The sequence below is a fragment of the Hippocampus zosterae genome, chromosome 13 (genome assembly GCF_025434085.1).
Source record: "Hippocampus zosterae strain Florida chromosome 13, ASM2543408v3, whole genome shotgun sequence".
Lineage (NCBI taxonomy): Eukaryota > Metazoa > Chordata > Actinopteri > Syngnathiformes > Syngnathidae > Hippocampus > Hippocampus zosterae.
Genome location: NC_067463.1, coordinates 21,909,946 through 21,925,288, shown reverse-complemented (window position 1 = coordinate 21,925,288; position 15,343 = coordinate 21,909,946). Strand labels below are relative to the sequence as shown.

The window sequence follows — 15,343 nt, the reverse complement described above, 5'->3', positions numbered from 1 at the left end:
GAAAAGGTGGGGGCGGGGAAGCCGCGCACCCCCGTGGCTTTAGGAGTTGGTGCCGTCCGGCTCCACGGTAGACGTGACACTGCAGTGAATCGCTCGCACGTAAAGGTAAATCACTCCACTTTGGCCGCTTCACCGATGGGCCGTGTTGATTGGAAGTGGTTAAACTCAAAGACACTTTCTTTCGCTCGTCGTTGGTTGTTTGTAATACAGGGGGGGGGACAAGCATCCGAAGTTTACCGTCAAACAATGAGGTCAGCGCCCATACTTCCTTTGAAGAGTTTCACAATAAAATCCCCAACTGTGTGAACACCGCGGCGTCATTATGACTGCATGCATGCCTGACTGTTTTCCGTTGTGGTTAGGTCACCTGCTTGTCTAAATTCAGATCACGTGACAGCGGAAGTGGCGTGTGTTTACAAACGCAGAGCTGCCAGAGGGGGCGGAATGAGGAGACCGCATTTGAGGACGTCGAGCAGCAGATGTGAACCCGTTGAACCCGAGGCCTTCCCAAGATACTTGAAGGCGCAACCCCCGTTGGAGGAACCCCAGAGTGGTTTTAAACAGCAGCAAGAACAATCGTTAAATTACACTTCAAACGAATATTATGAAATAATAAAACTAGAATGGGCAACCTGAGGAAAAATATGCATTGGTATTCTAGATACTCCCGAGCGATGAATCGAACATCCACCTATCTAGGCCAGTTCCTATAGATGCATGCATAAAAAAAGATTTTTTTGGGGGGCAGGGTTGGCGCATAGAGACATCATGGCCTATTTATGAATATTACAGAAGGATTCTCTGCATACTGATCCCATATAAAGCCCATATGTGCACATGTTTGTGTATTTATTTTCATTCACATGTTCAAATCATATGTGGGTCGAGGCTTTGAAAAAGCACAGTCAGGACAACGACCAATTTTTTTTGGAGGATTTGATTGCAGCTTTGTGGATGTATGTCATCTTTTTCACAAAATAAAGAATTTTGTGTTGTCATCACACAATATTGTGTTCATATGTTTGAGGACAAAAATAATTCATGCCATTTTGGAGTAAAACTATGCTAACAAAAACATTTGTAAACTGGTGTCGATTGTATTAACTTCAAATAAATTGTAGTGTACATTCAAAACTGTTGAATTCAGCATTCTGAGACACAAGTTATTGTTTTATTCTCTCACTTCTCCACACACATCACAGAAGCATAAATAATACAAGGTCACAATGACAATTAGAGCTCTGACGGACGTGGTTGTTGCCATGGCAACTCCTCACACACACACGCACACACACACACGGGATTACGAGCGGATATTAAGAGCAGGAAGCATGGAATGTTATCCAAAGCGTTTAGTGGCCGTCAAGCGGAACGCTACAACCTGGAATGTTTCCATGGTTGGTTCACCAAACCCACCGCAAAAATCTACGATGTGTGTTTCCGCTTGCAAGAAGTGACCTTTAATTACACAACTTGCTGAATATTTGACAACATGACCACTTCACATTCAATGGGAAAAAAAACGATGAGAACAAAACAAAAAATAAATACAGGGACAAGTTCCCGTGTCTTTTTGGTCATGCCTTCTTGTGACTTTTTTTGAGGGTGGACTTACGAGAGACATGTCTATCACATTTATTTTGCCAATTCAAACAGAATTATTTGATGGCTTGAGAGTTTTTGGTGGGTCTACTAATTTCAAAGGTCAACACATATTTTGGGGTGAATAAGAAAATGACTAGGCGCACTCATTGAGCTATTTCTTAAAAAAAAAAATTAGTGATCCCTCTCTATTTCGCGGTTTGTTTATCACGGCTTGTTTTTTTTTTTAACCTTTTGGAGTTCACTTATTCAGATTTTTGCGTTTCATGGCGATTTGTGGAATTCTGCCGACATGCAATAACAGAAACAAGATTTTCGCAGTTTTGTGCCAGCCATCTGTCGAATAGATGGATGTGATTCACATTAAGACAAATTGGAAAAAGGAACCTATATTGGTTGCCGCCTTGTGTTTTTTTTTTCCAGGCATGGTTTCTTGACACCATTTTGTGTGGCTAATCATGATGAATGTGCCAACCAAATTTTAAGTCTCATCATGTTGACAAAGTAACACTGGCTGGGGGCTGAATTGGTCATTTTCTACTTTGTGGGAGGGTAGCACCACACAAGTTTGCCTGTCAATGTCCGAATTACCATCAAAATAGCTGAATTCTTGAGTCTTTTGGGACCGGTTTAGACTTGGGGTCTTTTCGACGCAGGCCAGTTCCACAAAGGGGTGGATAGGGTACAATGTAATTTGGTCTTTGTAAAGAGTAGCTGTATTTTATTTATATGTTGATTTGGATTTTTTTTTTTTTTTGGGTGGGGGCTGAAGCATTGTGGTTCAAAGGTAAATAAAACAGATCAAGGGAGGGGTTTACGCCTGCAAAACATACAGGTAACTTTGGTCTTGTCAGTGGAATAATCTGGCAACTTTTTAAAAGTAAACTTTCCATTCATAAACTGTTTAAGTATCCGTTTTCAGTGTCTCCCGCACGCGTGGACCGGTGCAGCGCGCTTTTTGTTTTGTTTCCGGTTTATTTATAGAGCAACGTAACATCCGCTGTGACGTGGGCCGTGTTAATCCCGCGAGAAAAAAAATTGAATCCCGTTAAAATTCATTTAAATTAATGCCAATAAAAACGCGCTAAACTGACAGCTCTAATATATATACATATAGTGTCAAAAGATGACAATCAGTTGGGCAGATCACCATGGCAACAAGGATGAGGGGGAGGAGGAGCAGTTTTGGGGTTTCTCTCCATGCTTGGGGGGTAGATAGTAACAGCTACATAACACTGAGGTCATTACGTCCACAGGACAAACATAAGTACACGTGGAAAAAAAATGAACACTGAAAAAGTGGAACTAACACATTACCTATTTAAACGTTTATACCGTAAAACATTCAATTTACATCAACTGTACAGTAGTCTTCATCTTAAGTGTACTTGTGTGTGTGTGTGTGTATATACACGTTTGAATCAGGACGGCGATGATAAGGGCCGTCTGAAAAAGAAGGAACACAATACTTCAATTACTTAATGTCTAATGAAGCATATTTACGTCACATTTAATATATATATACGTATATGCTATATTTAATGCATGTACCTAGACCATACCGTAGCATATTAACATTATATTAAATGTATGTACCTCTGATGTACTATATTCTATTTACGTCATATATATAATAACTTTATGTATCATATTTGCATTCTATTTGTGTCTGTACACCTTCCGTCTAGCGTCAATATATATATACAGTATATATATATTTAATTGACATAGTAATAGATTGACATCATAATGAACGTCAAATGTCCCATATTAATGTCAGAATAACTGGTTTTCCTCTTGTGTATCCCGTTTACGTCAAAATGTCTAATGTGCCTTGCACACATCATATTTAATGTGTAATGTACCATAGGTGCGCAATATTAAATGTATGTACCCGATATGTATCATATTTAAATATCTAACGTCACGCTTAATGTCTCATGTAACGTTTCTGTGTCTAATGTGCAAAATATTAACCGTCTGACGTGTCATAATGAAATTAATTTCATTTTGAATGTTGACATATTCCATATGTAACTACATCATATTTAATATTCTAATGTAGCATACTGGACATCATATTTCAAGGAGGCTATGGACATTTCTTGTTGTGTCGGTGTCACCTGTTCTACTCCCAGAAGTAAGTCAGATACCAAATGGTTTCGTTCTTCAGCTGAGGGCCAAAAAGAGGATTGGTCTGCGCCAGGATGGCTATTAACCAGCTGTAGGAAAACACACAATTATTAAATATATCTATATCAAATGATACAATAAAGCGATCCTTGAACGTGCATCATGGGCCCAAAAATTCAGATTGTATCCCGATGGGCGCGAAGTACCTGTAATACTGTAAAATGTATTTAAGCTCCCGCGGCAGTACACCTCCATCCGGGTTACAGGTAGTGGAATTTCCGCTTACGCAAGTTCCGGTAACACGTAATATCGTAGTCAAAATGTTAATGCATAGGTTTTTATTCCAGGTGAAGAATATTCCTTTCCATAGAATTCCGGGGATGGGAATATTTACTGTAATGTTGTTTGGCGCCCTCCAGTGGTGTATTGTGTCAATAGTCGAGACATTGGAAACGCAGTCACGTTCAAAATGTAAATGTAATACTGTACTGCACTTTTTTTTTTTTATTGCAAAGTACTCACAAGAGGTAGCAGCAGACGGCGGTGAGAATCAAACTGGTGACAATCACCCTGGAAAAGACAGTCACATTAAAACATTTTACACTACAGGAATTATCTGGAACTTAGAACTTTGGAGGGTCTCGCATGTTTGTACCACGACAAAAAAAAAAATGGCACAGAACTAGCAACTTGGCCTCGGAATTAGTGAAACTGAACCGGTCATGAGGGACTTACCCCCATCACTTTGGAATTTATCAGGAACTAGGGACTTGACTGTGAAGGAGGGACATGATCGGCAAGTCGGTCTTGACACTAGAACTAGGAACTTTAACTGGGAACTATGGATTGATCCCAGAACAAGGGTCTTGACCTCAGAATTAGGAACTTAAACCCGTCATGAGGGACTTTTTCCAGTGACTGGAAATTTACCCCAAAACCAGACTTTTGCCCTGAAAGTAAAGTAACTTTTGAAGCATTCTTAGATAATAGACTTACATTTGTTCTTGGTTTTACTGTTTGGTGCTTTCTACCGTCTTTTTACCGATTTGGCTTACTGTTTTTTGTGATTTTTTTTAAATTGCTCCATGTACAGCAAGCACTTTGTATGCAGCGATGGCTGTGTAAAAGTGCTCTATAAATGCACTTGACTTGACATTCTTAGCTGTTTATACCATGGGAACGCTTAGAAGAATGCATTTCCAGCCGAAAACAAGGCATATTAAGACGACTGTTTTTTTTAGGCACTGCATGCGGTCCAGACCCTTTCTTTTGATTCAATTTTTGGGTCTATGGTTATCATTGCACTTTGCCTCTCGCCATCACTGGTACCTTCCGGTTGTGAGGTCACACGTGATTAGCTTTACACTGGAGCAATTCATCTTGGTTCCATTAAAACAGAAAAAATAAGGTCCTATGTTAGTGTTGAGGTAAGAGAGGGAGAGAAATAGAAAAAAAAGAGAGAGAGAACCAATGAGACGTAACGTCGTTAGCGTTAGCTGCTACACCCACCTACCCTCGATTTGGTCCTTTAGGCACCAAAAAGGGAGCCACCACCCCCACCAGCGCCCACAGGGTGGTGAAACAGATCATCGGCAGGGCGAGAGAGTGAGACACCATGACTACTGTCGAAGGGGAAAAAAATGTGAATTTTTCAAGAAATATCTGCTCTCCTCAGCGGTCAATCACAGTAGCCTTCGATGGCTGCCGCTCAGCTCGCTTATGCCAGTAGTCCCGCCTACTAAAGCAGAGGCGCCGTTTGAGTGGTTATTCGGAAACATCAATTGTGTTGCGATTTCGGCTTTCAAGTTCCAAAATAGCCCGCCTACTAAGAAGGGTCGGCATATGATTGGTCGACGCGGTTGCCTTTCACTATTGTTGCATAGCAACACGAGAATTAACCTCGAGCGAATTCTTTCTTCAATCCTTGGTATTTCTCCTTCTTTTTGTGTTCATTTTCAAATTAACATTTGTGATTGCAACATCTATTATGACTGCTATCTTCTGATGTTTCTCTGCCCCCACTATTATCAGGCCGGTTGGGTATCACCGGTCTGTCAGTCTTATGCCCACGAATAGAATGCAAAAGTCTGCTAGATTTTAATGAAGTGATTGATTCATTAATTCATTCAAGTCTAAATTTAATAATAATAATAATAATAAATGCTCTTGCGACGCGGAGGCCCGGTCTCATTCGGCAGGGTCGTCGCAGTGCGTAGAGCCGATCAGCTTCACCAGGGCCCGCCAATGACCACGGTCATGAGCCAGGTCCGCAAATCTAAGTCATGCTGAGTCGAATGCCAAATAATACAAGTGAGTTTTGAGGAGGGCTTTGAAGATGGTGCCAAAGAACAGGGGGATCTGTCACCAATATACACAAGTTTGGTTTTCTGCCAGCTTACTTGGAGGCGCAGCTTTGCTGCTTCTGTTTGGTATATGGAGAGAGCATTGCTGAGGTCTTGGAGGGAGTTGCTGAACAGGGTGGTGTCATCAGCGTATTCAAGGTCGGTCAGGTGGAAGTTGCCGAACGACACGCCTGAGACTTGCTCCCGGACTCGGATCATAAGGTGGTCAATGACACAGTTAAATAGGCCAGGAGCGGCCACGCAGCCCTGTCTGACCCCGCTGTTAATGGGGAACCACTCTGAGTCCTTCCCATTCACACGAACACAGCTCTCTGAGTCTAAATTTACATCATGTTAATCAACCTAACGTACGGTATACACTCGAACAAAATTTAAATCTGCGGATCTGTTGAAAATGTTTTGAGTTGTGGATGTGGGATATCGTTTCAGTGACGCGCCGTGAGAAGCTCCAAATTCCCAGCTTCACCTGAACTCACCTTGAAAAGCCAAACGGGGTCGGCTAGCAAAGTAGCAAACGTTAGCTCTGAGCACCGGCCGAGGGTTCACAGCCATCGCGTCGGGATGGAGGTGACACGCAAATGTAAGTGTTACACGCCGGCCTTTGTATTTTGTCAAATCCACCTCTCACTATTCAAGTTATTCCGTAAGCATGCGTATCTTAAAAATGAATAAGCGCGCGACTGCCCCCCTCTGTCCTCGCTAGCGCGTGTGTGAATCGAGCACTCTTGCTCGCTAAGCTAACGCGAAAAATTCTCGTTTATCGTTGACATAATTTGCAGCTTTTAAAGACTGTTTGATCCTGGTGTACACCGCGATAGAGGAGGCTGACTTTCTTGCCATCGATGGAGAGTTTTCAGGTATGACTAATTGTGTAATTGAAGCTATGTGATGTGGATGTCAAGCCTTTCGCGTGTTGCCCAGGGATCAGCGATGGACCCAGCGTCAGCGCACTCACCAATGGGCTGGACACGCCGGAGGAACGCTACACCAAGCTTAAAAAGGTGTGTAAGAGTGACGTTTAACTCCTCTAAATTGCTCCACAGGCTAATCCAATCTCTTCTTTTCCCTTCTCTAAGCATTCCATGGATTTTCTTCTCTTCCAATTCGGGCTCTGCACTTTCAAGTATGACCAGAAAGACGCCAAGTGAGTGTTTTCCCCATTAGGACTGAATGGGAATAGAAACCTGACTCGATTCTTACCAATTAAAAATTTTCCCCCTCCGTGGAACCGAAGAGTAGCCATACACTGAAAAACGGAGACACTAAAGTATGGTGTCAAACTCAAGGTCCGGGGACCAGATCCGGCCTGCCACACCATTTTATGTGGCTCGCAAAAGCATATCACGTCTGTCAACTTGCATAATGCTTGCTAAAATCTTCACCGAAATGTCAAACTGTCATGTGTTATAAGCAACACTGAGATTTTCTGGGGGGGCAATAATTTTGCTACCCTCTTTACACTCACTTGAACAATAATTGAATAAACTATTGTAATTGACTCGTAAACCATTCATTTGTTGTTTGCAAGTCATAATGCAATGAGACAATGAAACATTTTGTGGTTCCCTCTTCATAACGGCCCTCGGAGGGAAGATGCAACTCCAAAGTGGCCTGCGACAAAAATGTGTTTGACATCCGTGCCCTAAAGTGACATGGAGAAGAAAAAAAAATATAAAAGATTATATGGTGTTTTTTTTTTTTGGTGCTCTTTCTGAAATCTCCAGTAAACCTTCATTTTTCCCTCGCTGCACTTTTTTTTTTTTCTAAAACATTGTCGAACAAGTGTGCAAAGCAGTTAACCTTCCATTCTCTACTGCAGATACATCACAAAGACGTTTAACTTTTATATATTCCCAAAACCTTTCAACCGGACCTCACCTGACATCAAGTTTATCTGCCAAGTAAATCTCTTTTTCCTTTCAAAATTTGTATCATAAGCTTCAAGTGACTACTATAGGTCGATACTATATTTTATTTTTCATGATTTCAGAGTTCCAGTATTGACTTCCTGGCCAGTCAGGGCTTTGACTTCAACAAGGTTTTCTGTCACGGTGAGTGAAATGGCAACGCTTCCAAGCCAGGTCTTTCTTTTTGGCGATTCAGAAAATTGGCCAAATCTGAGCATTACAGCATTCGCTCACACAAGGGTGTGCCACTTTGTGGCTCGGATAAAAAAAACAAAATTAATCATGATTTTTGCAATTAATTACAAAAAAACCGAACTGCGATATTATTTAATAGAAGTCTATCGCCCAGTCCTAAAGTCGTATGTGAAACATCAACAGGAATCCCCTACCTGAACCACGAGGAGGAGGCCCAGCTGAGGGAGCAGACGGAGGAGAAGCGTAGCCAGCAGGCCAACGGCGTCGGAACGCCGTCCTACATCTCGCCGTCCTGCTCCAAGGGCCCCGCCCACATGCCCGACGAGCACAAGGACTTCATCAACAGAGTGGTGTACGTCTCGGGACAAAAGCGGCAGCCGAGGCGCCCGACTTGTTCGATTATAATGACCTTGTTTCTGACTTTGCCCGACGTAGGGAGAAGGTGGAGGCCCTCTTCTCGAGCACGGAGAAAACCATCGAGCTGGAACCGTGCACCGGGTAAGCCCACACTTAAACTTGCCCCTTGAGAAGCGATGCGGGAACGAATCCCCACGTGTTTCTATCTACATTTGTAGGTCTGATTTTTCATTGTTATTTTTTTTTTTTTTTTAGGTTCCAGAGGAAGTTGATCTACCAAACTCTCAATTGGAAGTATGTCCTGTCACTTTACTTTTATTGCTTCATTTGTTCAGAGGGATTCATTTGTCTTTTCCTTTTTGACTGACAGGTTTCCAAAAGGCCTCCATGTAGAAACCATGGAAATAGACAAGGTACTGAAACTCAATGCATGTTATGTTTGCTTGCTTGTGATTTCTACCGCAGCCAAAAGAAATCAAAATGGACGTCTATTAAACTGGCTTTGTCATTTTTTGTAAGCAGCGGAATTTTATTTTATTTTATTTTTTTGTCCTGAAGTGACAAAAAACCAAATCGTACAAAAACCAAAGTACTATTTCGAATGGGAAAGAATGTCTATCCAATTAATGCGTTCCATAAACCCAAAAGAAGTACTTAGTTTAGCTTCCAGAAAAATTAAGTTAAGAAAACCTTTATTAGTCTCGCAATGGAGAAATTCCAGATTCACAGCAGCAAAGTTATGAAAGGAAGAAGGAGAAGAACAAAATATAGGAGCTGCTGGAAAGGCGGCCACTCACGCGGCGCCATTTTGAAGTCAAAATAACAAACATAACACATAGGACAGAGACAGTCGTGCAATCTTCACCCCTTTTCTGCATACACTTTGTTGTCTGAAGCAGTTCTAGATGAAAGAGGAGAGGATCAAAGTGTCCTTTCACCGGTGGATCAGAGACATCATGCTGAAAAATGTGCACACGTCTGCTACAAGCAAAGTTTTGAAAGCAAACACGAAGCTGTAGCGTCCATTGACGAAAAGAGATTAGTTCACTTCTCCTGTCCCACATAATCCGCTTCAAACTCCAAGCCGCGACTCCCAGCTCCAAAAATAACTAATAAGTAAAAATGCGAGCACCCGGAATGAGTTAACGAAATAGTCGCATGAACAATAAAATCCTTCCACATTATTTTATTTTTGTCTTCAAGAAGGAGCGCATCATCCAGGTCAGTAAGGTGGATGAGGAGGAGAGGAAGAGGAGAGAGCAGCAGAAATTGGAGAAGGAGCAGGTTGGCAAAAACATGTCCTGAGAAATGACTCTTGCTTTAAATTTAAATCAATATTATATATATATTTTTTGTCTTGTCTTCTCTAATATTACTCAATTCCACCAGATGCAGCTAAATGATGCCGTGGGCTTCTCCCGGGTCATCCACGCCATCTCCAAGTCTGTGAGTCACAATCTCGCATCTCTGGAACTTTTGACTTGGATGTTTAAAACATGAGTCTGTGGAATCAACCGGAAACCCATTTTTGGCAGGGGAAGCTGGTGGTGGGCCACAACATGCTGCTGGACGTCATGCACACCATCCACCAGTTCTACTGCCCCCTGCCTGACGTACGCTGCGCTCTTCGGGATTTCGTCGTCGTCGTTTCTGAACTACTTAACGCACACGCTCTCTCTTCTCTCTTGCCCCGCCCCCTTTTTTCTCCAGGATCTTCAAGATTTTAAAGAGGTCACCATGTGCGTTTTCCCCAGGTGCGTTTCTTACCCACTTCCTGACGGCAACAGATGCTTCCTGTGTCTGCCCCTTTCATGATTTTTCTCTTCTCGCAGGCTTCTGGACACAAAGTTGATGGCGTCCACTCAGCCCTTTAAGGTGCTTCTAAGATGACTTCCGTGACTGTGCGATAGCTGCACATTTTATTTTTGTCACTATCAAAACAAATGTATTGAATTCTTAGATGCAAAAAAAAAAAAAAAATCCGTCATTGATGATGCAAAAGTGTTCAAGTGACAACTTTCAAATTAGCTTCCATCTTGAAGTATGACAGACAGTTTAAAAATGCAGGACTTGCCAAGTTTTCCAGTGAGCATATAAGATAAGATAAGATAAGATATCCTTTATTCGTCCCACACTGGGGAAATTTACAGCCTCCAGCAGCAAGAATGTATGTAGAAAGAAGAAAGAAGAGAAAAACAACAACAAACATCTTTCAATTAAATGCAATATGAACACAAAATGGATAAATCGCAGTACTATTTACAATTTTTCTTCACATCATTTAATTATTATTATTATTATTATGATTGTTATTTTTTATTCATCAGCCTGACAGCAGTCGGTAGTATGTGAATATGTGCTATTCGATAAAACTTATCTCTGTGCGCGTTGCAGGACCTGATCAACAACACGTTTCTGGCCGAGCTGGAGAAGCAGCTGAACGAAAGCCCTTTCAAGGCTCCGCAAATCGGTAAGCGCACGCACATGCTTGCACGCGCACGCAGTGGTTCGTCACGGATCCGTATTTTTTTTTTTTCCCCCCGTCCTAAGAGGCGGCTGAAGGCTTTCCGAGCTACAACACAGCCAACGAGCAGTTGCACGAGGCCGGCTACGACGCCTACATCACCGGACGCTGCTTCATCTCCATGGCTAACTTCCTGGGTTAGCGTGACGCGACGCGTTTTTTTTTTTTTTTTTCTTAACCAATCGAAGACAACTTTCCGTTTTTTTTCCCCCCCCCCAGGTTCTTTCCTGACGCCACCCAAAGCGTACGTGTCGGCTCACTCCAAACTCATCGAGCCGTTCTACAACAAGTGAGTAACGCCGATTTTTTTTTTCGCCGCGCCTCCGCCGTTTTTGTATCTGTCGTCGGGCTGCTCGATGTTCACCGTCGGTTTGATTCCAGACTTTTCCTGATGAGGATAATCGACATCCCCTACCTCAATATCACAGGACCAGACTGTGAGTATTTCAGCAGCACCGTTTATTTCAAATAAATATGATTGGCGGCCCGGTAGTCCAGTGGTTAGCACGTCTGTTCACAGTGCAGAGGTACCGGGTTCGATTCCAGCTCCGGCCTCCCTGTGTGGAGTTTGCATGTTCTCCCCGGGCTTGCGTGGGTTTTCTCCGGGTGCTCCGGTTTCCTCCCACGTTCCAAAAATATGCATGGCAGGCTGATTGAACACTCTAAATTGTCCCTAGGTGTGAGTGTGAGTGTGATTGGTTGTTCGTCTCTGTGTGCCCTGCGATTGGCTGGCAACCGATTCAGGGTGGCCCCCGCCTACTGCCCGAAGACAGCTGGGATAGGCTCCAGCACCCCCCCGCGACCCTAGTGAGGATGAAGCGGCTCGGAAAATGAAAATGAATGAATGAATGATTGTAATTTTCTGGGGTGGGGGGGGGGGGGCATAAAAGTGCACGTGTGTGTCTGTAAAGGAACCCCAATCCCCCCCAAAAAATATTTGAATTAACACAATGTTGAGTTTGAGGTACAGTCAAACCTCCTTTCATTGTACCCCGCCCAATAACGTTCACATTTCAAAGTCCTTCATTTGCCGATTTTGCTGACAACGAACACCTTTTAGAATGTAAACATCATAACGACCAGATCCCCCCCCCCCCACCAAATAAATAAAAGGCTTCGTGACAACAAAACTTGGGAAGTGACCCGCTGCTCCGTTGCTTATATCGCTTTGTCTTTGTTGCTCCAGTGCAACCGAAGAGAGACAACGTCCTCTACGTCACCTTCCCCAAAGAATGGAAGACCAGCGACCTTTACCAGCTCTTCAGTGCCTTCGGTAAAAAGGTCGACGACCGCATGATCAGTTCCACGAACCAACCCGGTCGGTGCGTGTCACTCACGCTCATTTTCCCTATTCGCGTCTCCTCAGGAAACATTCAGGTCTCGTGGGTGGACGACACGTCCGCCTTTGTGTCCCTCAGTCAAACAGACCAGGTGCAAATAGCCATGAACACCAGCCGCTACGCCGAGAGCTACAAGATCCAGACGTACGCCGAGTACATTCAGGGCAGGCGGCAGGAGAAGGGGAAGCAGCAGCCGCCCACTTCCAAGTCCTGGACGGAAGACGGCTGGGTCCAGCCTCACTACCCGGCCTCTGCCACTTCGAGCGGGTTCGGATACCCCAGGTAGGACGCCTCTGCTCGCACGTACTTTACGTGTTTGTAAGACTAAAGGAGGCACGAACGCAGCGATAATATTCCATCCGCATTGGCGACCCTTCGAGCGGTGGCAGTTAAATCACATTTGACTCAAATCGATTGCATTACGCGGAATATTCTGCTATGCTAACTAAAGCCTTCGTAGTTAGGAGTAGTGAGCATGTTGCCATCAAAAGGCTGAATAGTTGGGAAGATGGCCGAGGCCATTTCAAGATTTGAAAACAAATAAAGGCTTTAAAAGGAACAGGGAGCCAGAGTAGGAGTTCTAGTCCTCTAGTCAAGCGGTGAGCAGCATCGTTTTGGACCAACTGGAGACGCTTCATGGAGGATTGGCTGACTCCAAATCCAAGTGCAGGACAGTCATCCAGCAGAGATGTGACCGAAGGCATGAATTAGTGTTTCAGTGTTCTTGAGAAAGGCGTGGCTTTACCTTCGCCAGCTGCCACAGATGAAAGAAGCTGGATTTCCATTATTTTTGGGGGGGGGGGGGGGGGGGGGGGGGGTTTGTATGAATTATTTTTACTCCACGTGCATCACTTTGTATCGAGGGGGTGGTTCGGAAGTGCTCAATAAAGACGGTTGAGTTCAAGTGACTTAAGTCAGACTATGCGCTGGGGTCCTCATTTACTAGAGTCCCGGTAGTCCAGTGGTTAGCACGTCGGCTTCACAGGGCAGAGGTACCGGGTTCGATTCCAGATCCGACCTCCCTGTGTGGAGTTTTTATGTTCTCCCCGGGCCTGCGTGGGTTTTCTCCGGGTGCTCCGGTTTCCTCCCACGTTCCAAAAACATGCATGGCAGGCTGATTGGACGCTTTAAATTGTCCCGAGGTGTGAGTGTGAGCGCGGATGGTTGTTTGTCTCTGTGTGCCCTGCGATTGGCTGGCAACCGATTCGGGGTGTCCCCCGCCTACTGCCCGGAGACGACTGGGATGGGCTCCAGCACCCCTCGTGAGGATCAAGCGGTACGGAAAATGAATGAATGAATGAATGAAATTTCATACCCCCCCCCCCAAAAAAAAAAAAACTCCCCTTATGCTAAACTGACTAAATCATCTGGTTCTGTCATTGTTTTAGTAGTAGTAAACATTCAAGTAATAATCTACTTGGTAAGTTCCATTATATATTCCGGTCCCAATGGGAAAAAAAAAAACTTTCCTATATTCGATGGCTGTATCATCGGTCATATTAGTCGTCAGCATTAAAGCAACATGTCCGTTGTCGTTCTCCACAGAGCTCTGAGGAAGCGCAGCGGCAGTCCCATCCAGGCGGAGCTTGGAAGCGCCGAGGCCGCAGACGGCTGGACTCGCTACTCGTACTCGGACGGCGCAGGGGGCAAGAAGATGAAAACCGATGGTGTGTGTGCGCTTGTGTTTTCCTTCACACCCGCTGCCCAACTGTTGGCATGCTAATCGGCATTTCACAAGGATTTGTTCAATTCTCGCGAGATTTTCTGAAGTCTGACGGGATTTGCTGATTTGAATATTATTCCGATTGATTTATAGAAGTTGTGGAGAGCAAAACGTCAGAGGGATGGCTGAAGACCATGTAAGTCCATCGATTACGTTTTGCCCCCCCCCCCCCCCCCCCCCCCCATCACCTCGGACGCCACTTTGAAATTCGCCCCTGTAGGGACGCTACCCAATCGAATCCCGTCCCCGAGGAGGAAGCTGCCGCCGATTTGGCTAAAGAGGCTGAGGGGACGCTCAGCTGGCAGCAGGCCTCTGCCGCAGCGGCCGTGCCGCCGGCACAGAAAAGTCAGAAGAACAAAAAGAAGAAATCGGAAGGTTTGCTCCTCTGTCCGTCATATTTGCGATGGCAACATTTCTCTTCCTAAATCTCCCCCGCTTTTCTCCTCATTCAGCTGCCGGAACTTCGTCAGCGTTGTTTGAGGTTCCCGAGGCGTGGTAGCAACAAAGTCAAGACGCACTCGGGGATCGGCGTGCCCAGGAGAGCGCCAGCTCGCTTGCGGCTGCGGACCAGCACACAAACCCCCCCACAAGCCATAAAGACGGTTCCACACTTCACCTTGAATTTCAAACAGTTCTTTTATACATGTGACGATACCGGAATGGAGCCGGCGAGCTCGGTCCCAACCTTATTATTATTATAATTTTTTTTTTTTTTTACTTGTGTGTTAGCTCAGCTGCCGTAAGGTGAACATGTAGTTGACGCCATCAGGGTTCAGCGTAATGTCTATTTAAAAAGCTGTCCGTTTTAAAAAAAAAGAAGCAAATATTATGAAATGGTCTTATTTTATCAAACATACAGAAAACGGTATCGACAACCATAATGTGATAATTTATTGCTGTGCCGATTTGGACCCTATTGGAGGTGCTTCTGTTTGTCGTTTTTTTTGTACAGATTGTTTTGTAGTTGTATGGCAAATGTGTCAAAATCTACATACATATTTACATTGTTTTGTATGAGGTTCAAAATCCTTCAATATTTCCTCGGAGGGGCGGGGGAGTAGGGAAATGGAAGAAAAAAAAATTAAAGAATTTTCTTACTGTCGCTTTGTTTCACACGTTTGTTCTCTTCTGTCATGTTACTTGGGGGGTTAGTTTCAACCAGGAAGTGCGCTAACACGTTGTAGTTTCATCACCAAAAT

The 15,343-nt window shown here is 44.1% G+C and overlaps 2 protein-coding genes and 1 long non-coding RNA gene across 4 annotated transcripts; 2 read left to right on the top strand and 1 right to left on the bottom strand.

Annotated features, from left to right (window-relative positions):
• The first annotated feature begins 107 nt into the window (after window positions 1-107).
• LOC127613418 (uncharacterized) lies at window positions 108-1,006 on the top strand. Its single transcript, XR_007966178.1, has 2 exons — window positions 108-251; window positions 363-1,006. It is a non-coding gene; the product is annotated as an uncharacterized LOC127613418 (long non-coding RNA).
• Window positions 1,007-2,081: 1,075 nt separating this feature from the next.
• On the bottom strand, window positions 2,082-5,480 carry atpv0e2 (ATPase H+ transporting V0 subunit e2). Its single transcript, XM_052084436.1, has 4 exons — window positions 5,249-5,480; window positions 4,258-4,305; window positions 3,726-3,824; window positions 2,082-3,048 (listed from the first exon to the last, which is right to left on the bottom strand). Exons 1-3 carry the CDS (start codon window positions 5,350-5,352, stop codon window positions 3,731-3,733), a joined length of 246 nt encoding a protein of 81 aa, XP_051940396.1. The 5' UTR covers window positions 5,353-5,480; the 3' UTR covers window positions 2,082-3,048; window positions 3,726-3,730.
• Window positions 5,481-6,430: 950 nt separating this feature from the next.
• On the top strand, window positions 6,431-15,246 carry parn (poly(A)-specific ribonuclease (deadenylation nuclease)). 2 transcript variants are annotated; one of them, XM_052084426.1, is made up of 25 exons: window positions 6,431-6,678; window positions 6,878-6,955; window positions 7,020-7,099; window positions 7,175-7,242; window positions 7,918-7,999; window positions 8,089-8,149; window positions 8,384-8,552; window positions 8,636-8,698; window positions 8,813-8,851; window positions 8,928-8,970; window positions 9,764-9,841; window positions 9,947-10,003; window positions 10,093-10,170; window positions 10,268-10,311; window positions 10,390-10,432; window positions 10,952-11,027; window positions 11,108-11,218; window positions 11,301-11,370; window positions 11,463-11,518; window positions 12,268-12,354; window positions 12,448-12,703; window positions 13,967-14,088; window positions 14,238-14,280; window positions 14,365-14,519; window positions 14,597-15,246. In XM_052084426.1, exons 1-25 carry the CDS (start codon window positions 6,660-6,662, stop codon window positions 14,641-14,643), a joined length of 2,025 nt encoding a protein of 674 aa, XP_051940386.1. In that variant the 5' UTR covers window positions 6,431-6,659; the 3' UTR covers window positions 14,644-15,246. The 2 variants fall into 2 exon arrangements, with proteins under 2 accessions (XP_051940386.1, XP_051940385.1); XM_052084425.1 differs by having other exon boundaries at window positions 9,761-9,841.
• The last annotated feature ends 97 nt before the right edge of the window (window positions 15,247-15,343 follow it).

Excerpts from the sequence above, each read along its gene's own strand:
- atpv0e2 (XM_052084436.1), bottom strand. The coding sequence starts at position 5,352 with ATGGTGTCTCACTCTCTCGCCCTGCCGATGATCTGTTTCACCACCCTG. Across the intron at positions 4,306-5,248 it reads CCTAAAGGACCAAATCGAGG|GGTGATTGTCACCAGTTTGA; the intron begins GTAGGTGGGTGT and ends TGTCTTTTCCAG. Across the intron at positions 3,825-4,257 it reads GCCGTCTGCTGCTACCTCTT|CTGGTTAATAGCCATCCTGG; the intron begins GTGAGTACTTTG and ends GTTTTCCTACAG.
- parn (XM_052084425.1), top strand. Across the intron at positions 11,519-12,267 it reads CAATATCACAGGACCAGACT|TGCAACCGAAGAGAGACAAC; the intron begins GTGAGTATTTCA and ends TTGTTGCTCCAG. Across the intron at positions 14,089-14,237 it reads CAAGAAGATGAAAACCGATG|AAGTTGTGGAGAGCAAAACG; the intron begins GTGTGTGTGCGC and ends ATTGATTTATAG.